Source organism: Hypanus sabinus, chromosome 16 (genome assembly GCF_030144855.1).
Source record: "Hypanus sabinus isolate sHypSab1 chromosome 16, sHypSab1.hap1, whole genome shotgun sequence".
In the NCBI taxonomy this organism is placed as follows: Eukaryota; Metazoa; Chordata; class Chondrichthyes; order Myliobatiformes; family Dasyatidae; genus Hypanus; species Hypanus sabinus.
Genome location: NC_082721.1, coordinates 75,049,063 through 75,071,718, shown reverse-complemented (window position 1 = coordinate 75,071,718; position 22,656 = coordinate 75,049,063). Strand labels below are relative to the sequence as shown.

The window sequence follows — 22,656 nt, the reverse complement described above, 5'->3', positions numbered from 1 at the left end:
TTCAACATCCAGCGAGGCAAAATAGGTAGAGGAGTGGCATTGCTAATCAGGCATTGTATCACAGCTGCAGTAAAGGAGGAAGTAATGGAGCAATTGTCTACTGAGTCATTGTGGGTAGAAGTCAGAGACAGGGAGGAGCAACAACTTTACTGGGTGTTTTTATAGAGCCTTAGAGTTATCACACATATCCAGTAGCAGATAGGAAAGCAGATTGTGGAATGATGCAATAATAGGTCTGTTGTGATGGGAAATTTTATCTTTTATATCATTTACCGGCCTGACTTCAGACCAAGGGGTTTAGGGGAGTTGAGCTGAATTGTTGAAGGTTTCCTGATGCAATATGTAAAAGAAAAAAGCACCTGGAAGAGAAGCAGTACTTAATATCCCCGTCCAGGGATATGAACCTGGACAGGCGTTACATCTCTCGGTGGGAGAGAATTTTTGCGGTAGTGATCACAACTCCAGTTGCTTTACCATAGCACTGGAGAGGAATAGGAGCAGATATTTCATTGGGAGTATTTCATTGGGGTAGGGGGAGATGTAATGCTATTAAGCAAGAACTTCGGAGCTTAAATTGGGAGCAGATGTTCTCAGGGAAATGTATGGCTCAAATGCGGCAAATGTTCAGGGAACATTTCCATAGCGGTCGGCGTTACTTTGCTCCATTGATGCAGGAAAAGGTTATTCGAAGCGGGCGAATTACTAGATGCTGGGCAGCGAACAGTCTCGCCAGGTCGATTCCTTCTCTCAATCTGTACATTAATCTGCGGATGGATCCCCCAGGAAAGAAGAGAGGTAGCCCCAATAAGTTTGCAAAATTCTTGCCAAAATTTCCAGTTGAACCGTGGACCTCTGTCCAACACAATATCAAAGGGGAAGCCATATTGCCAGAGCGCCTGGTGGATAAGAACTTCTGTGATCTTTCGGACGAATGGCAGCTTGGTTAGAGGATCTAATCGGCAAACCTTGGAAAACTACAACTAAAATTGAGTTAAAAGCAGATGACAAGGTCAGACAGGTAATGAAATCTAGAGAAAGGTGAGAGCGGGATCTTGAAGTAAAGGATAGATTTTGAAGAACGACTTGAGAAGGAGTATTGGGACTTTTGTAACAGGCGCTAATGTCACAAGCGTCAACGAATGACTTAACATCTTTACACAGACCGGACCATCGGTATTTGTGTTTCGTGAAATTTCGACTACGCGAGTTAACGGAGTGATTTTTTTTAATTTTAGAAGCGTGACTCCATTGCAGAACCTTATATCGCAACCCAACCGAGACCAACAATCGACAACGGGCACTATCTTCTAGAACCCTGTTTATCCGTTCGAGGATTGCCTAACTAGTTAATCTACACACAATGAGACAGGGCCTCTAATCTTTCGCTCGGTATCATGTTTTCAACCTGTTTATCATATCTGGGGGCTCGAATTCTCTCGAAAATGCTTCACTTTTCTTTTTTATTAGACCAGTACGATAACTGGGTGGGGGCGGTGTGGTGCGTTCTGTTGGGAAATTAGTGTATCCTCTTCGTTAGTATAAGCCAAGATCTTCTCGTCCGTTTGGACAATGAACGATTGACTAGCTCCTTGATGCTAATGCCGCCGCTCCTCCGGTACCGACGCCATCGATATTCCCGATGTCTAAATCACATCTGTTCTAGACAGACATCTTGGTGAACAGGCACAAGAATGCCATTTCGAGTCAGTAGCGGATCTCTGAGATAAAATGGTACCCACTCCAATATAGGATGCATTAAATGTTAGGTCGGTGTCATTTGGCGCAGAATTAGGGCAGTAACAAACAGTTTTTTTAGGGTACATAAGAAGATTTTCTTGAGAGATGACAATCCCTAAAAATAAACTTTCTGGATGTGGAATACACACTTTTCTAATTTCACAAACAGGCGATTGTTTAACAGGCACTGATGAATCTGCCGCATAAATGTTTTATGACTCTCAGAGGTGTTCGAAAAAATCAAAATGTCATCGAGTACACATAAATGAATTTTTAAGCATTTTCCTCAGAAAGTCATGAATGCATGTTTTGTCCACAACTCGAGCATTCGTCAGCCAAAAGGGCATAGCCATGATTCGTACTGACTTTTCGGGTTATTAAATCAGTCTTCCATTCCTCCCCTTCAGGAATATAAATTAAATTATAGGCGTTCGTCAGATACAGTTTTATTCAATTCGCTGCTCCTTGAAACAATCGAAATGTTGTGTTAATTAGGTGCAAGGGTTACCGATTACTCACTGTTAATTTGTTTAAGTCTCTATAATCCATGCAGGCTTGGTTTCACGTTCTTTTGCTCGTAAAACTGAACCCTGCTGCCGCAGGATAATATGGCCTGATGAACCTTGAGGAGAGTGCCTTTCTAATCTACTTGTACATGGCCAGCCTTTTGCTCCTAGTCGGGAAGTCGTCTTCCTCAGCGTAGGTCACTTTCCATAGCTCTATGGCACAATCATAGCGCCGATCGAGCGGTGGCGCGGCACCATCTGTGATTATCAACGGCCGCAAATTCGGGATGTGAGAGGCAGACTGGAAACCACAGGTAACTCGGGAACTAGGAATGCTTCTGGGAGGCAGACCTTATGACACATCTGGGGAACTCACGGCGACGCCTCCTCTGGGAACTCTAACATTAGAATATCGTGTTGTATAGCTAAGTTACTCAGTCCGTCCAGTTCCAAGACGGGTTCACGGGCCACCAGTTCGTCCCTGAGCGTTTCATTCAGATAGCTGTAGAACATAGCGACGATGGTTTCTCTATACCACCCACTCACAAGTACCTGTCACATACTGTGAAGCCTACCAGTCGCCTAATACCCATCGAGGGACAATAAGCAGATCCACCTCATAGCTCTTACGAACATGGCAATGTTCGAATATTCTGAAACATCTCTCTCCCACAATACCTTAGGGAACACCGGAGCCTTACCTGACAGGAGGGAGTATATGTATGCATCTTTAGTCCGTCCAGTGGCCAACTTGAAAGGCAGCAGCTGGAAGACCAGTGACCACTATTTTAGGTATCCAGCGCAAGACCCGGGGTTCCCGACAAAGCGTTCGAGACTAGGCAGATTCGACGATCTTTTAACACCGTCTAGCCCAGTCAGGGACGCACCTGACTGCTTGCTTCCTTGATATCTGGGAAGGTCTTGAAGGACGCAGCCAGCTCTAGCAACATTTGTTCGCGCCGTTTACCTGCAGCACATTGCTGTATCAAAACTGACTAAATATCAAATCCTGCTGGTGCAAGGAATGACTTAGAAATACTGTCACGCTGTGTCTCCAGACCCAAGCGCAGGGTTATACAGAGACTACGAGAGGGTTAAGTAAGACTACGCATTTGATTCACAAAATAGACAAAACAAAACAGTAAGACGTACAATGTATTGGTTAATTCGCAGTAACTAGGAATATCTCGGCCAAAATGTCACGGTGAAAAAATCGGGACCATCGCAAAAACCGAGGGATTGGTACTGCACCATTAAATACACTGCAGGGAATGAAGGAGTTCGTGCACAGCTACCGAAAACCCGGACTCTTAACTAGCTTACAGGTAACCATTCTGATAATAGAAAACCGTCCAAAGATACTTAATTGGACAGTTGCAAGGCTCCCAGTAGAATCAATTGGAATTATCTATGGACAGTTGGAACTTAAACGTAAATTAGAGAGGACCGAACAACAATACGTGAATACATCTAAAGGGCTGTCATACATGATGATTATCATTAAATAAAACGTAAATAATTCTAAAATACACAGCAACAAAAATATCAGAAAACACTACCAAAGACCCAAGCTTGAGACAGGATTCATTCTTCAAGTTCAAGTTCAAGTTCTTAATTGTCAGTCAATCATGCCCATGTATACAGCTCAATGAATCAATATTCCTCTGGTGCAAATTCCCCGGGTTTCTCTGAAACTTTGAAAGAGTTTGTTTATTCTCCGTTCTCTTTCACACTTCTGATTTAAGATCTTGCACATTTATTCTTCTATTTCAACGGAAATGTTTAACACGTCACTATTTCTAAAATTTCTGTTCTTATTTATTATTTTCACACAATTTTAACTCAAGATCTTTGTCCTTGTGGAATGATACATTAAGGTATACAGTAAGAAAAATTTCCAGGTGATAAGCTAATGAACAGGACTGGGTTTGACTATGGAGTATGGGGCATAAGTAGGATTTTCTGCAGCAATTTTAGCAATCTACGTCACTCTGAAAATCATCAACATTCATATCGTTTCAATTTAAAAAATAGGACAGATATTTTATTTGATCACTGTTAATCTTACTGTTATTCAGCTGCGAAATCTCATCCCGAAATCCAGCGATGGCATTAGGGGTCTTATTGATTCCTGCAACTAAATGAGGGTATCACATTAGACAGTGTGATTTAATTTCCCTGCTAGTGCATCCTGTTTTCAGTCTCAAATGATTTGATGAATGATGATATTCTTCATTAATGTAATTGAAAATAATGGTAAAGATGAAATGAGTGTTGAGCACATCTACATAAGTTGGTTAGCGTAAGATGCTGTCAACACATTACCCTGTTTCATTCAGAATTAATACAAGACGTTAGAAAATATTCGGCCAAATATGCTTTTCCCTCATTATGCGTCAAAGAATTTGAAGGCATCTTACGAGATTTCTTTTTTACAACAATGACCGTAGGATTAAACTGACGGATTCAATATAAAATACGCTCATATCATAGTCTAACCCAGCTGTGTTACAACAAAAAAGGACAGGACGTGTCACGCTACATCTCCGAAATATATGTAGACTTGTGCTCCTTATTTTAGAAAGGATATGTTGACATGGAAGAGGGTTCAGCGAAGATTCACAAGAATGATTCCAGGAATGAAAATATTACCGTATGAGGAACGTTTGGCAGCTCTTGTGCTGTATTTCCTGGAGTTCAGGAAAATGAGGGGCAATCTTATAGAACCATTCAGAATGTTAAAAAATCTGATCAGATTAGATATAGAAAAGTTATTCGCCATCTAGGGGAACCTAGGACAAGAGTGCACGACTTCAGGGTTGAAGGACATCCATTTAGAACAGAGATGCGGAGAAATTACTTTTGTCAGATGGTGGTAAATCTATGTAATTTGTTGCCACTAGTTACCTGCCGAGGCCAAGTCAGTGTGTGCATTTAAGGCCGAGATAGATAGTGTCTTGATTAGTTTAGGCATCAAAGGGTGTGAGAAGAAGGCGGGGGAGTGGAGATGACTGGAAAAATTGGATCAGGCCACGGCTGAGAGGCGGAGCAGACACGATAGGCCGAATGACCTACTTCTACTCCTATATCTTCTGGTCTTATGGGTTTGGTTACCTCGCAAAATCTCAACCAGAATTTTACTAGACAAGGATCATAACCACTGTAAAAGAAAACCGAAGGTTTAATACTACCCCTTGAATTACACACTACAACAACAGCAAAATATCAGAAAACACTAAAAATGACCCAGGTTTGAGACAGGATTCATCATTCAAGTTCAAGTTCTTAATTTGCAGTCAATCATACACATGTGTACAGCTCAAGGAAATATAATTCTACTAGAGACATGGTACAAATATTTGACGACCCGTATTGTCACACATTGCATATTTAGTAACGACACAATAATAGTCACAAAATAATATTCAAAGCATTCTGGAGTGGCGCTGCATGAAGATTGAAAGGTTGCCATGCAGTGCAAGGTATATGTTCATGAAAGTCAGTATAAAGTTACTGATATTATTATAATAAAAACAAGCAGTAGTAAAATATGTTAAACAACAGCAATTAAAGATAAATGTGACCAGGGTGATGAGAGTGTGTCTATGAATCTGGGAGTGTGGAGGGAGGGGAGTAGGGGGTGTAATGATAAGGCATTCAGACAGGATGTCCACGTGTGCTGGTGGTAGCAGGGTGCTAAGACTTCCACCAATCTGGCAGTTATCATTTTTATTCTATCGTATCTTCTGCCTGATTGCGGGTGTCAAAAAGATTGTGGGAAGGATGTAAGTTGCCTTTCCCAAAGCTGGATACAATGCACATGCTACGGTTCAGATATGTACACTGAACAATGCGATGATCGCTTCAGCAGTCCTCACTATCCAGTGAGAGATCTTGCAACAAATGCATGCTATTCCCATAGAGGCCATTCTACAGCTGATCAGTGCACTCTCGATGGCGCAACGATAAACGTGGTGAAAGTAGGGCAGGGGAATCTTCGCATGTCACAGTGTCTACAAAAAGTGGAAACGCCATTGGGTTCTCTTGGCTAAAGAGGTAGTGTTGAGGGACTAGGTGAGATTGCCAGTAAAATGTAAGCCAAGAAACGTGGTGTTCCTGGCTTTCTTTATGGCGAGCGGTCAACCAGACCTTACGGAGGTCAACAATCATTTATGTAGACTTGGAGAGAATGGTTTCTATAAAAGGAAAGCTTGCTTGCCAAATCAGTTCGAGTTCTTCGAGAAAATAACAAGGAGGGTAGAAATGGATGGGCAGAGAATGTTATTTACTTGGAGTTTCAGCTGCTAGATAGCGAGTCACACATGAGGTAGCTGAACGATCCTATGATATTTTCCTGTAAGAGTTAAGTATCTTTCCTGATACTGAAAGATACTGAGATATTGAAAGTTTCAGGTATCCCATATCTCTGAAAAGATGTGTTGTCAATAGAGCAAGTCCAGGGGAGGTTCACGAGGATGATTCTGGGAATTAAGGGATTAACATGGGGAACATTTGGCAGCCTTGGGCCTGTACTCTCTCTAAAATTGAAGAATGCAGGGAAATCTCATTGAAACCTACCAAATGTTGAAAAGACTAGATAGGGCGGATGTGGAGAGGGTGTTCCCTGTGGTGGTGGTACCCAGACTAGAGAGCATAACATCAAAATTGAGGAACGACCCTTTAGACAGAGGTGAAAAGGAATTCTTTTAGACAGTGTTTAATAAATCTGTGGAATGCCATGCCACAGACTGCAGCGGAGGACTAGTCTGTATACTTAAGGCAGAAGTTGCTCTTTTCCTGATCAGTCAGGACATCAGAGGATCTGACAAGTAGGCAGGTGTATGGGAGTAAGTGGGATCCGGTATCATCCATGATGGATTGGTGGAGCAAACTCGATGGACTAAATGACCCAATTCTGCTCATATGTCCTCTGGTCTTATGACGCTCTGAGAGTACAAATTTCCCCTCATGCTCATTTTATGCGTTTCACCTTTCACGCTTAAACAATGACACCTAGTTGTAGTCCACTCAACTACAGTAGAAAGAGTGTGCTTATATTTACCATATCTACAACTCTCATGATTTTGTGAGCCTTTTGCAAACCTTTCCTCGATCTTTTACATTACAAGACATAAGGTCCTATCCTATACAATCTTTCCGCACAACTCGGGTCCTGCAGACACGCACATTCTTTATTTATTTTCTCTTTTCTCTTTCAAATTTATTTATATCTTTTCTGTAGGTAAATTACCAAAATTGCACACAATGCTCCAATTTAGGTGTCAGTCATGTCTTACAGAAGTTCGACACAACAAGCAGCTGTCTATATTCAATATTTTTATATATGAAGACTAATCTGCAATATTGTAGGTACAATTGGTCTGCATTGCAAAGACTGACTGATAATTTAAAATTATGTTGCTTGAAAAAAAATCACATCTTCATATACATACTCTTAAATAGCTTGTTGGGGTTGCTGAAGCTCCACGTATGCATATTTGCATGTAAATTTAGAAAATAAAATACCTTCAAAAAATTATCTGTCGACCAGCTTCATTACTGTGCATTATAGGCTATTCAAGTACAATAAGAATTATTTGTTCTCTCCAAATAATACCATAAGTACTTCTTGAAGACATTCGTAGTATCTACAAATATAACCGTCATTTGTATTGATCACGCCAAAACCTTCTGGCCTTATTAGAGACGGATAATGTATATAAGAATATGAAAGTTGTCCTAGATTGAAAGCATTAAGCTGGCATTGTTTTGGATTTGCATATATCGCAGATCACTAATTTCTGCAACATATGTAGAAATGAAAATAGTTCAGAGTGGATGCAGTTGACTATTGCAAGTCCTGCAAAGAGATTTCTCTGAGGCTTAGGTAGGCTGTCGTGTGGAATAGGAAATACAGAGTAGAAAGTTACCCGCGTGTAGGAATTCATGAGGAGTCTTAGAAGAGCATATCAGACTCATTTTACCAAACCGAGTGGGTGAGTTTAATGCATTTAGTGGGGGGTAAATGTGAGATTTGGAGGTTTGACCTCGAACTCGCCATTTAAAATTTTTGGAGTGGCAGGGCATGGAATTCACTTATCCAATGCTCTGATATCTTTTTGAGAGTGGTATGGCGTGTATCTTGTAATTGCAACTCGATTGGCTGGTGCATTTCCGATGGGAGTCGCCCGGATTTACCTACTGACCTCCTCCTGCATTATTCTCCTTTCTGAGACACACAAAACATCAACACGCTCATGCTGATTCACTTTGAAATTTGAAGTCTGTTAAAGCTTTGAAGTTGCAGAGCACAAAATAATAAAAAAACAATTCCTTGCATTTCGAAGCAAATTAACTTGATTTTTACTGCACTCCATACATCATGAGGACATACCAATGTATTTACAGTGCACACCATTAAACAGACTGAGAGCTCAGCTGCTGCCGGAATTTTTCACATCATTAGAAGGCTGTATTTTGATAAAGAATGGTGGATGTTGGATCCATTCTAGGAAGGGAAATTATGTCATACAGAGGGCACAGCAAATTATATTCGGTCAGCTCGGAGACACTTCTAAGATTATTCTGATAGCACAAATTAAAGTAACTTTATTCTCTTTTCTCACAGTCTAACGTTCATTTTTCCCAGTACGATGTAAGAGGAACCAGATTTTGGTTCTCTCATTCTGTTTAGCTAATTTAAAGACAAGAACTGTTTCAAGTTTATAACACTAAATGCAATAGCACTGTCCATCAGCTGAAATTGGCTCACAGTCTGTAAAGTCGATTTCTGCATTACAAACAAGAAGTCCTGTCCAATATAGGGCGATGGCTTCCAGGCCCATTCTAGAATCAAAATCAATCACACACAGTAATCACACCTAATTTTGTTGTACGATAAATCATCAGATCTCCGACCACCCCAATCACATGAGTTATCTGAATTTGCAAAATTATTGACTGAGAAAAGAAAATTTAATTCGCTAGACCCTAAACAGCACATCCATTTTGCTATTTCCCTGGAATTACAGTATTGCATGTCAATCCAAAATTTGACGCCGAAGGTTTTGTGGGCATTTGGACCTTTCAGAGGCCCAATCAGAGGCGACAGCAGAGCATCGCGAAGTAAATAAAAGTACAGAAAGGAAAAACGAATCAGCCAGTGTTAGGAGTTGGCCAACGGTGAGAGTTGGAGCGTCAGTCTTTGACTCAACAGGCTTCGAGTGGAAGAGACTTTGGCCAAAGAAAAGGTGGTGGGGGGTGGAATTTGGTCTTGGTTACCCATTGTACAGTGCAGGCAGGATGGGAGATGTTGCAGCAGAAGACTTCACCTGTAGGATCTGGGAATTCATAGAAGTTGAAGACTCTCTGATGAACACACCTGCGGGTTGGGCTGCCAATTCTAGCTCATGAAGGGCCGCGTTAAGGTGTTGGAGCTGGTGATTGATAACGTAGGATCATCTGGAAGGCAGTGCAATTGAGAGATATGACTGCTGAGCAGGTGATTACACACAAGTGCACAGCGCCGGGAGGGGTACTGGGAGAAAGAAGTCAATACGGGTCCCCCTGTGGCCATTCTTATCAACAAAAATAGTGCTGACTGGGATGCCCTATCTGGGCAAGGCAGCTACAGCCAGACCAACAGCACTGTGGTCGGCTCTAAGCCTCAAAAGGGGAGGGTCAAGTACGGTGATGCAATAGTCAAAGGGAACTCGATAGTTACGGAATAGATACTGTATTCAGGATGATGTACTGCCTCCCGGGTGTTTGGCACCAGGATGTGTTTGAGTGGTTGCAGAATATTCTTGTTGGGTAGGTGAGGAGCCAGAGGTATTGGTACAGCGAGTCAAAAGAGGTGGGCGAGGGGCTTTGCTAATCATGAATAACATCACAGCTGCAGTAAAGGAGGACATCATGGAGGGATTGTCCACTGAGTCATTGTGGGTGGAAGACAGAAAGATGTACTGGGCAATATCTTTACTGGGTGTTTTTTACAGACCACAAATGTAACAGAGTCATTCCGGAGTATATAAGGGGCATATTTTGTAATGGTGCAATAATAATAGGGTTGTTGTGATGGAGATTTTAACTGTCGTAATATTGGCTGGCATCACCTCAGAGCAAGGGTTTTCGGTGAGGTGGAGTTTGTTAAGTGTGTTTAGGGAGGTTTCCGGATGCAATATGTTAAAAGGCCAGCTGCAAGAGAAGCTGTACTTGATCTGGTATTGGAAAATGAACCTGGTCAGATCATATCTCCCGGTGGGAGAGCTTATTTTGAGGGAGTGATCACAACTCCGTTTCCTTTACCATAGCACTGGAGAAGGATAGGAGCAGAGAATTAGGGAAAACATTTCAATGGAGCATATGATGCTTTTAGACAGGAGTTGAGGAACATAAATAGGGAGCAGGTATTCTCAGGGAAATGCACGGAAGAAATGTGGCATTGTTGTGTTCCGTTGAGGCAGGGAAAGGATGATAGAGTAAAAATACAATGGCGTACAATGGGTATGGATAATCTAGATAGGAAGAAATGAAAAGCTTACGAGAAAGTTCATGAAACCAGGTATTTTTAGAGCTCCAGAAATTTTCAAGGTTGCCAGGAAGGAGCTCAAGAATGAATATAGGAGAGCTAGAAAGGGCGACGAGAACGTCTTGTTGAGCAGGGTTAAGGAAAACCCGAACACATTATACAAGAATTTGAAGAGAAAAGGGATGAGCCGTGTCAGAATAGGACTATACAGCTGGAACAGTGGAAACGTGTGCGTGGAGATGGAGGTGGTACCGGAGCTAATTAATATTTTGCAACAGATTTCACCAGTGGAAAGCACTTTCATATTTGTGCAAATGACATACAGCGGAATGAAATGCTTGAATGTATAGACATTAAGAAAGAGTATGTGCTGGAGCTTTTGAAAGCTATTAAACTAGATAAGTTTCTAGGGCCAGATGAGATATACCACAGGCTACTGTGGGAGCGGGAAGGAGATGGCTGATACTCTGGCGATGATCTTCGCATCACCAGTAGGGACCAGAGAAGTACAAGAGGGCTAGAATGTTGCAATTGTTGTTCCCTTGTTCAAGAAAGTGTGCAGAAATAATGCAGGAAATTATAAATCAGAGTATCTTACTTCAATGGCTAGAATTTCCCTACAGTATAGTCCTCTATATAGTCACACGGCAAGTTGTTGGAGAATAGCCTGAGAAGCACGATATATGAGCAGTTGGAGAGAAATAATCTGATTAGGGAAAGGAAACATGGGTTTGTCAAGGGCAGGGCATTCCTTACGAACAAGATGGAATTCTTTGAGGATGTAACACAACACATTGGTGACAGTAGACCAGTGAATTTAAGGATTTCAGTAAGGCCATATTAAAGGGTTCGTAACGAATGTCCTGCCTATGCATGGGCCATTCAGAAAGTAATGTGGCATGAGATCCCGGAAGACCTTGCTTTATGGATCCAGAATTTGCTTGTGAAGTTGCAGATGGAGTTCAACCTAGTTTAGTGTGAAGTGGTTCTTCTTGGTAGGTCAAATTCAAGACTGAATATACTATTAATGGTAAGAATCTTAGCAGTGTTGAAGATTAGCGAGCTCTTGGACTCCATGTCCATTGGACACACAGAGCTGCGTAGTTTGACAGTATTGTTAGGAAGGCTGATAGTGTGTTGCCTTTCATCAACCGTGGAATTGAGTTCAGGAGTGGTGAAGTAATGTTAAGGCTATGTAAGACCTTGGTTGGACTCCACTTGGAGTTCTGTGTTTAGTTCTGGTCTCCTCTCTGCAGGAAGGATGCGGATAATATAGAAATAGTGCAGCGGAAATTTAAAACAATGTCTCTTGGACTGGGGAGAATACCTTATGAGAATAGATTGAGACAACTTGGCATTTTCCACTGGAGCGACAGAGCATGAGAGATGAAGTGACAGAGCACTATAAGATGATAAGAGGCATTGATCCTGTGGATAGCCAGAGACTTTTTCTCAGGCTGAAATAGCGAACATGAGGGGGCATAGTTTTAATGTGCTTGAAAGTAGGTCAGAAGTAGGAAGTAGGAGGAAGTCAGAGTTAAGTTTTTCACAGTGAGTGGTGCGTGCGCGGAATGCACTGCCGGCGGCGGTGGTAGCGGTCTAGGGATTTTTGACGAGACTCTTAGAGAGGTACATGGAGCTTACGAGTATAGAGGGCTATTTCTCTTCCAAGCAGTTTCTAGAGTAGTGTACATGACGGGCACAACATTAGGCCTCTAAGGTGCTGTGAATTTCTATGTTCTATGATCAATGTTCTAAAACATATTCCTGAAGGTTTCCTACCATTGAAGAATCAGACCGCACAGAGTGTAAGCTGTGAGGGGATTAAGTGCAATATCGGGAGATAGATATTTCCCAAGTTTGATGCGCGGTCAAACGGTCACACGGTAGTTGGGAATGGCAACAAATTACAGTCAGTGAAATGAAAGAGGTCATGATGCTCTCCGCTGCTTAATGTCAGATCTGTGATGTAGGAATTAAATAACACACCACCAGGATATCATCAAGCAATTGGAAATCTTTCAAAAAGTGGAAAAGCGAGACATCGTTTCGAGAGCAGTGGCTAACGAATAGTAAAATGTGAAGGCTGTGATGGAAAGCAATAGAGTGAAATAATCTGGACTGCGCAGCATTGGCGTGTTGTGTTTTGTCCATTGGGTGGGACGGATGATAAAATATATTGCCACAAGGAGATCAGAGGTTGTGAGTAAATAAGGTAAAATAAATTAGGTAAAATAGAGTTATAGAAATGTAGAGCGCCGATAGACACCTTTCTGCCCATCTCGGCCAGTCCTTCTTCTGCATTATTCTTCTTTATCAGACGTACAATAAACCAAAATGCTCTTTTTCATTCACTTTTAAATTTGTAGTCTAAGGCTTTGAAGCTGAATTGCACAAAATAATAACAAATATTTCCCTGCATTTCTAAAATGTAAACTGAGTGATACCGCACTCTGTACATTATGAGGGCCTACTCTATGCACGCGCGGTACTAGATCTGATGTTCGCAAGATTTTATACTTTTTAGCTCCATTAGTAGTATCCACAGAAATTAATTAACATACCAAATTGCATTCATTCCTCCGCCAGCAAGCATGTCTAATCCAGAACTCATACTGTTAGACATACATGTCGCTTTAACTATTCCCTTTCTGTTCCTGAACATTGTCTGTCACTTTGGGCTTATTCAGACAAATTGGACAGTACATCTTGAAAATCTCTCTACCGCGAAATTTAAGCTTTGGAGAAAACTTGCTGATGCAAGATGACTACCTTTTGCCTTGTTTCTATCCTCATTCTTGCATTGGGGTAAGAATTGATTATTTTCAGTTTAAGTCTTTGCATCTGCTGCACCGTTTGCCTTTAGTTTCGTTGTCCTTCTCCCAGATTGTTTCCTTCTACACCGGTTTCTGTTTCGGTTAAGAAGTTTACTTCATGCAACGCATCATGCCATTAATCATTATCACGATTGTTATCTTTGTTCAATCTTGCTCTGTACTGGATGCCGACAACGTAATGAAGTGTTTATTTGAAAACTGGAGCCTTAAGCATTATAATACTTACTTTAACGAAATACAAACAAACCTTCTCTGTAGCTTTTAATTTCTTTTTGGAAAAGGATGTTTGAAGCTCTGAAATTGGGCCATTTCAAATGACACAAGAAAGCAGAAAAAATAGGTAAAATAATTTAGGATGCCTGTGGCTTTTGCATAGTAACAGAGATAGATAGATGGACAGAAAGACAGACATATAGAGAGATAGAGAGATGCAGGATGTGGGGCTGTGTATCAGCACTCACCTATCCTGAGTCCACGATGCTATTGACCTTTATCTACATTGCCTGTGTGGAGCCTTCAGCTATGCATCTTCTCTGATCCTGTCAGACCACTTCCTTTTTTTAAGGCAATATATCCTCTCCTGACTATAGGGACTTATTTCAAAGCACATTAGGTTTTCGACATACTCTAACTGCACACTACTGAAAAGAGCATGGGCTGATCTTGTAAATTATGAAAGTTCTCACGATTTTCTGCTTTAACAAACTCAGTTCTTCCACATTTATGTGGATGGATTGGGCCTTTAACTACCGGAACTTCAATGACATTACATCAGTCCTCTTCTACTACTACGCTGAAAACCCAGCAAAAAAACGTGCAAAAAGAGGGGCAAATAACTGACAACTGGGGGAAAAAGTATCTGATTGATGCCTGGAACGTAATTCGAGGTTTCCCTTCACAAAGCAACCTCGATTTCTAACAATGTTGCTACGTCTTACTAACTACTGAAGTAACATAATTCATTTTGCTAATATCCCCTGGATATTGCATGCCACAAGATAGTTTTGATAATTTGCATTGTGGAGCTAAAGTCAAAGTTTACTGCATCAGAGCACAACTTACTCAATATAAAGGCGGTGACGAGAGCCATAACGAGCAGCAAGATGCAGACACCCAGGAGCGCATAGATCATCCTGAGAGAGAAATTTCTTCGGGCAGGCTCCATTTGCCAGATAAGCCACTCTGCAAATTAAAGTGAAAATCAACACCGAAAGTAAGATTTCATGATTTAGATATGGGAAGAGCCGAAGTATGACTGTTCAGCAACTAACTCCACAGTGTAAAAGTCATTCCTCTTTGTTTGTCAGACATATAATTCTACAGGGAACAGAGCGGGTGCATGTTCTGCATACTGTATTTACTAAAGAGCATGTTTTATGCAGTGGGAGGGTCTAATACCAAAGGACACAACGGAAAAAGCTAAGCATCCCTTTAGAGCAGTGACGAGGAGAAATTTCTTCAGCCAGAGATGGTCCACCTCCATAATTAATTACTACTGACGGCAGTGGAGGCCAATCTTTGGATATATTTAAAACAGAGGTTGATTGGATCTTGAACAATAAGGGCGTCTAACGTTATGGTAGGTAGCAGGAGAATGGCACTCAGAGGTGAAGCAGATTCGATAGACAGATTGACCAAATTCTTTGTAAGCTCTGTTCCTGAAAAATCTCAACATTTTTATAATTTTTCTACGAGTAAATCTTTAAGCCCAGTAATCCTTGGTTCACTGTTTCACCTTTTTCCATAATGTATTCAGAGGATTATCGTTTGTTAACCTCCAATTCATCTTCTGATTGAGAATGTTGCAGAAGATGATAAATCTCCCCTGGGCCGGAATGCAGATACTGGAAGCTATGGATAGTACCTGCATTTTCTCAGACTTGACTGATACAAAAATAAACGGCATTTTGCCGTCTCATATCATTCGCACTTCAATGTGTCACTTCTCTCAATTTCGCATTTAACATTTTTACTTCAACCTCTCCACGTACCTTTGGCCGTAAGGGAAGATCTGAGGCTAAAGCACCATCACGTTTCATTTGTCTTTTACCATTAAAATCAGCTCAGCCTTTTGAGGGGATTATTGACAACATATACTCCCGAATGCCCTTTTCACTTCCTTTCTTCGATCGGAAATATTTACCCAATTATTGCTGAATAATTCAAAAATAACACACGAAATAGGTGGCAATGGCATTTACCTGGCTTCAAAGATTCTCCTTTGCCTCCCGCTCTTCTACTTTGTCATTCAACAAGTTATCTGCAATTTTCATAAGACTCAATGTTTTCAGCTCTCATTGCTTCTTGTCTTTTAACAACCTGTCAGACAAAAGGGAAGTGAAATTCTTTACGATACTTGCTATTACTAAGATGAGAACAGTACACTTTGAAGGCAAAAGTCTAAGTGTGTGCAAAGCCAGTGAAGATAGAAATTCTTTAAGTATTGGTTGTAAAGCGTTTGTACCACCAGCTGACCAAAATAAATCTGCTTTGCTTTCCATATAAAATAAATTGTTTGTACAAATAATGAACCCAACACGGATCATTAGGAAACCCGACCTGACAGAGGCTTCAGGCAGGGAAATAAACTTTCAGTCATCACGATCTGCTTCCCAGCAACATTGCAAATGTTAGTAACACCTCGCTAACTGCACTTGAATCACATGCGTCTCGTTTTGGAACGGCGTGAAACGCTGTGTGTTCTGCAGATTAAAACAGACATCTGATATTTCATGCTGCTTTGATTTGCAACGCGAGATTGAGAAGCAACTCCCACCTTCAAACCACAAAGTCATGTCGGCTGAATTTCAAATTGTACAAATTACTGTAATTAGTTCTTATTTCCATCAAAGGGGCAAATATCCCCGTTTCTCACCAATGCGCGAAGTTGTCTGGATGATTTTCCTTCTCCCTCTACTTAAACTGGACAGCCGTGAATTTCACGATATTGATAACTTTTTTTTTGGTTTTATCGTTCTCCAAATGATCACTAGGAATAAATGGCATAACAACCATGGCCTCACTCTTACTCAGACATTCAAATTTCCAGTACTTCCTTCTACCTACCGTCTGAAATTTATAACTTTTAACCAGGTCATCATGACGTCATGCGCGGCATCTCTGAACTCCCCCCTCACATTTACACAACCCTCCCGCAAAATCCTCAGCTATGCCGAACTTATTTAAGGCGATTCAGCTAGGCGCTAAATTGCTGAAATATTGTTACTTTTTCAGCAGCCACACAGTAGTACGTTATTCTCTGTCTTGCTATCTACTGACAAAGAAAGAGGCCCCACCGAAATTCCTTTATTGAAGAAAGGTCATAGATCTGAAGATTTAATTTTGTTTCTCTCTCCGCAATTGCTGATTGATCTGTCCCGGAATTCCACCAAAGTAATTATCTAACCCTGCTCATGATATTATAGCTTTCCTTCCAATTTGCCGCCATTCTCAATTTAATCGTTTGTTCCATTTCCACTGCTAATGAAGGACATTGCACTGAAAACAACTGCTGATGTTGTAGACATATGGAAAATCTACAGCACAATACAGTCCCATCGGCCCATAAAGCTGTGATGAACATGTCCTTACCTTAGAAATTACGCAGGGTTACCTATCGCCCTTGACTTTTGTAAGCTCCATGTACCTATCCAGGACTCTCTTAAATGACCCTGTCATATCCGCCTCTACCACAATCGCCGGCAGCCCATTCCACGCACTCACTACTCTCTGCATAGAAAAATATCTTAGCCCTGACATCGCATCTGTACCTACTTCCAAGCACCTTAAAACTGCGCCCTGTCCTACTAGCTATTTTAGCCCTGGGGAAAAAAAGCTTCTGAGTATCCACACGTTCAATGCCTCTCATTATCTTATATGTCACTGTCACATCACCTCTCATCCTCCGTCACTCGAGGGAGAAAAGACGGAGTTCATTCCAACTAATTTTATAAGGCATGCTCCCCAATCCAGGCAATGTCCTGGTAAATCTCCTCTGCATCCTTTCTATGTTTTCCACATCCTACCTGGAGTGAGCTGAAGAGAACAGAGCACAATACTCCAAGTGGGGTCTGACCAGGGTTAGATATAGCTGCAACGTTAAACCTCGGCTCCTAAACTGAATCACAAACCCGAGAAAAAGTCAATACACCGTATGCTTTTTGAACCACAGAGCCAACCTTTGCAGCAGCTTTCAATGCCTCGTGGACTTGGACCAAAAATCCTTCTGATCCTCCATACTGCCAAGAGTCTTACCATCAATACTATATTCTGCCATGATATTTGACATAACAAAATGATCAACCTCGCACTTACCTGGATTGCACTCCATCTGCCAATTCTTAGCCCAGTTTTGCATCCAATCAAAGTCCCGTTGTGACCTTTGACAGCCCTCCATACTATCCACAACACCCCCATCCTTTGTGTTGTCACCAACTATACCAACCATCCCAACATTTCCTCACCCAGGTCATTAATAAAAATAAGAAGAGTAGGGGTCCCAGAGCAAATCCCTGAGAAACACCACTGGACACCGACCTCCATAAACAATATGACCCGTCTGCAACCACAGTTGGCCTACTGTGGGCAAGCTAGCTCTGGATACACAAAGTAAAGTTCTCATGGATTCCGTGCCTCCTTACTTCCTCAATAAGCCTTGCATGGGCTACCTTGTCATATGCCTTTTTGAAATCCACATACCAGTCAACCCTATTAGGCGGACCCCGTGAACCAAATGTCTGAACAGCGCTGACCCATTGGCACTTTCGTGAAAGTACCTGTCATAACATGTAAACTGCTCTAATTTATTTTAACCTCATCCCGCACCGTACACTTGACCTACGCTCCCGTAGAGCGTGCGACCTACTGCGCACTATCTATGGTCCTGGACTAGACAGTGGCAGGCACCAGCTACCCGCCAGTCATCTAAGAAGCGAATCTGTCATCTAAGCTATTGTTACCAGCAGTAATTTACGGACCCCACACCAAGAACAACATGGACTGTGCGAAAAAGCGCAAAGTTGACCAGGAAAACCGTCAGTTCAAATCTGACTGGACTGCTCAGTTTTGTTTTATTTTACCTGACCATGCCAATGCTAAACCAACATGTTTAATATGCATGGAGTCCGTAACTACCTATAAATCAGAAAATCTAAAGCGGTACTTCAACACTCTGCATGCTATCAGTATTAATGCCAACTACCCTGATAAATAATATCAACGCAAACAAAAAATTGTAAATATGATAACAACGTATAAGCACTCCGTTTCTACTCTCTGTACGTCAACATCTGCATAAGAAAGCACAATTGCTGTATCATTCTATGTGTCCTGGAATATTGCCAATGCTAAGAAGCCATTTGCCTGCTGTCGAGTTTCTTAAAACTTATGCAATTTATATGGTTGGCCAAGGTTTAAGTCATGATGACAAACCCCAAAAAACGGTTGAGGAGCTATTAAAGACGGCGCCATTGTCGGTTTACACTTCTCTCACTGACTGGTGAGTAAATAAATTATGTTTGTCCAGCTGTCAATTTTATTGTGGTATAATAATATTACCACAACGATGATACTGATAATGTCATTGATAGCTACACTTCACACTTCGAATGCTACGCAACTTAATTAAGGACAATTAGATTAAATACCAGAACAGAAACAGTAGGAACGGCATTACTACTAAAACTCTTTGTGTGGGGAGAAGTGGTGAAGACTTCTAGTATGTGTGTGTGTGTGTGTGTGTGTATGTGTGTGTGTGTGTGTGTGTGTGTGTGTCTGTGTGTGTGTGTGTGTGTGTGTGTGTGCGTGCGTGCGTGCGTGCGTGCGTGCGTGCGTGCGTGCGTGCGTGCGTGTGTGTGTGTGTGTGTTTTAAGTCCCAGATGAGTTCTCAATGTGACAGCTGACTGCTGTGATAGCTAGAGTCGGAATTAAATGGTTGGTTTGTGAGTAATTTTGTTTCAAGAGTGAATGTTTTCTTGTGTGACCCACAACACAGGTTTCGAGAATTCCAGGTCTAAATTGTCACCACCACGACTCCTACTACAACAACAACTACTACTACTACTACTACTACAACTACTACTACTGCTACTACTACTACTACTACTACTACTACTACTACTACTACTACTAATAATAATAATAATAATAATAATAATAATAATAATAATAATAATAATAATAATAATAATAATAATAATAATAATAATAATAATAATAATAATAGCAATAGCAGCAATAAACAACACCCGCCCAGAAAACAACTTACAAGTGCAATGACAAAAATCAGCCCTGGACGTTTTGGCCCTTGGCTTGAAATGCTTGACATAACTTGGCCCTTGTGGAAAACTAACTGGAGAACCCTGCCATATACAGTACATCTTCTGCTCTACCTTCATCGATGTGTTTAGTCACATTTTCAAAACATTCAATTAGGCTCATAAGGCACGACCTGCCTTTGCCAAAGCCATGCTAACTATTCATAATCATATTTTGCCTCTCCAAATGTTCATAAATCCTGCCTCTCAGGATCTTCTATATCAACTTACCAACCACATAAGTAAGACTCAATGGTCTATAACTCCCTGGGTTATCTCTACTCCCTTTATTGAATAAGAGAACAACATCCGCAACCCTCCAATGTTCTGGAACCTCTGCCGTCCTTATGGCTGATGCAATGGTCATCGCTACGGTCTCAGTAATGTCCTCCCTCGCTTCCCACAGTTGCCTGGGGTACACCCCGTCTGGTCCCGGTGACTTATCCAACAATGATTACCAAAAACTCCAGCACATCCCCTTTCTTAATATCTATATGCTCAAGCTTTTCGTTCCGCTGTAAGTCATCCCTACAGTCGCCACGATTCTTTTCCATAGTGAATAGTGCAGCAAAGTATTCATTCAGTACATCCGCTATCTCCTCCGGTTCCATACACACTTTTCCACTGTCACACTTGATTGGTCTCACATCTTATCCTCTTGCCCTTCAAATATTTGTAGAATACCTTGTATTTTTCGTTAATCCTGATGGTCAAGGCCTTCGCATTGCCCCTTATGGCTCTCAAAATTTCATTCTTAAGACCCGTACTGCCAGACTTAACATCTTCTAGATCTCTATGATCACCTAGTTTTTCGAACCTTTCATGAGCTCTTCTTTGTTATGCGACCACTGTTTCGTTTACTGTTGGTGTCACTTCAAAAACGTTTGGATGAGGCGGGACTATGACGTCAGTAGAACAAGTTGCGACTGACCACTGAGATTTTCAGGAGAGAGAGAGAGAGAGAGAGAGAGAGAGAGAGAGAGAGAGAGAGAGAGAGAGAGAGAGAGAGAGAGAGAGAGAGAGAGAGAGAGAGAGAGAGAGAGAGAGAGAGGATTTTCTTGGAGCATCCCGCGGCAACCACTTTTGTTAAACCTTACTTGGATTTGGGTGTGCTATGTGGTAACCACTTGTGCAAAGGGACACTCTGAGACTTGTGATATTTCTACATAGATTTCTGAATGATTCGATGGATAAGATCTTTGGCGACTGTTACTTCGTTTAGCCCAGCGTGGAATCTGAGGAGTTCTTTGTTATTGCCTCATCTCTACATTTTAACATGAATTTACAAATCTCTCCCTTCATTTATCCTGTGAATTACTGGACCATTTCTACTTTGCCATCTTAATCTGAAGACTTTAAGAGCTGTGCCTAAGCTTGACTGTGTAGGACACACACACACACACACACACACACACACACACACACACACACACACACACGCACGCTTAACACCGGTAACTTCTGTTTATTTTTGTTAAATTTTATATATTTTGAATAGATACTAATAAAGATAGTGGTTTTAATATCAAGACCTGATTCAATGTGTGATCTATTGTTACTGGAACGTCATCTTCTTATCTAGATTTACAACAGCCTTTTTACACCACCGTTCCTGTACCCTACCATCCTTTCCCTGTTTCACTGGAACTTTGCAGTACTCCACGCAATATCCTTTGAACAATTGCCATATTTCCTCCTTACAATTCCCTGAGAACATCTGTTTCCATTTAATACTTCCAGGTTCCTGCCTGATAGACTCATGTTCCCCCTTACACCTAAAAAACGCTTTCCTAACTTGTCTGTCCCTGTTCCTCTCCACTGCTATGGTAAAGGAAATAGAATTGTGATCACCATCTCGAAAATGCTGTCTAACTGAAAGATCTGACACCTGACCAGGTTCGTTTCGCAATATCAGATCAAGAACAGGCTTGGAGTCTCTTGTAGGCTTATCTAGATTTTGTGTCTAAACGCCTCGCTCTAGGGACATGCCAATTGATATTTGGAAAACACACACCATGACAACCCTTTATTTTCTCACCTTTCCAAAATCTGTCTCCTATCTGATCCTCGATGTCCTGTTGCTGTTGAGTGGTCTATCAAAAAACGCCCAGTAGAGTTATTGATCCCTTCCTGTTCCTAACTTCCACCCACAGAGACCCCGTAGACAATTCTTCCAAGATTTCTTCCTTTTCTGCAGCCGTGGCACTAACTCTGATCAACAGTGCCTCGGTCAAACCACTGATGAATAATTGTCTCCTTTCAAACTTTTGTCCCTTTTAAACTCTTATCTCTGTTCTGCCTGGTTGACGTCCACGCGTTTGCACTGTCATGCCGGGATTAAACTGCTGAAGAATAACCGTCTCTTTTTAAACTTTTCTCCCTTTTCAACTCTTCTCCCTCTTCTACATGGCTGAGGTCCACGCGATTGCGCAGGCGTGCCCTGATCAAACCGCTGAAGAAATAACGATACATCAAAAAACGAGGAACAACCTATTGTGGCCCCATGCAGAAGATTGGAAGACGCAGCAAGAGCATTGTAGAGTCAGCGAACTTTATTATGGGCACAGCCATCTCTACCATAAAAAACATCTTAACGTTGGCATATGTCGGCAGCATTCCCTTCACTGTCCGTAAAAGGTCCTCTTCTCTTTCCTAAAACCAATGAGGAAGTACAATTTTTTAAATTATTTTTTTGCATTTCTACAAACCAACTACAAACAACAAAAAACAAC

At 41.4% G+C, this 22,656-nt stretch overlaps 1 protein-coding gene across 1 annotated transcript in view; it reads right to left on the bottom strand.

Annotated features, from left to right (window-relative positions):
* The window catches only part of LOC132405869 (CD209 antigen-like protein C), an 81,426-nt gene extending 65,144 nt beyond the window's left edge, over positions 1–16,282 (bottom strand). The window contains exons 1-4 of the mRNA XM_059990860.1: positions 16,170–16,282; positions 15,812–15,929; positions 14,673–14,792; positions 4,312–4,380 (exon numbers count right to left, since the gene is read on the bottom strand). Of these exons, the coding sequence (XP_059846843.1) occupies positions 4,312–4,380; positions 14,673–14,775 (172 nt within the window). The 5' untranslated portion in view covers positions 14,776–14,792; positions 15,812–15,929; positions 16,170–16,282. The remainder of the gene's footprint in view (positions 1–4,311; positions 4,381–14,672; positions 14,793–15,811; positions 15,930–16,169) is intronic.
* Between the last annotated feature and the right edge of the window lie 6,374 nt (positions 16,283–22,656).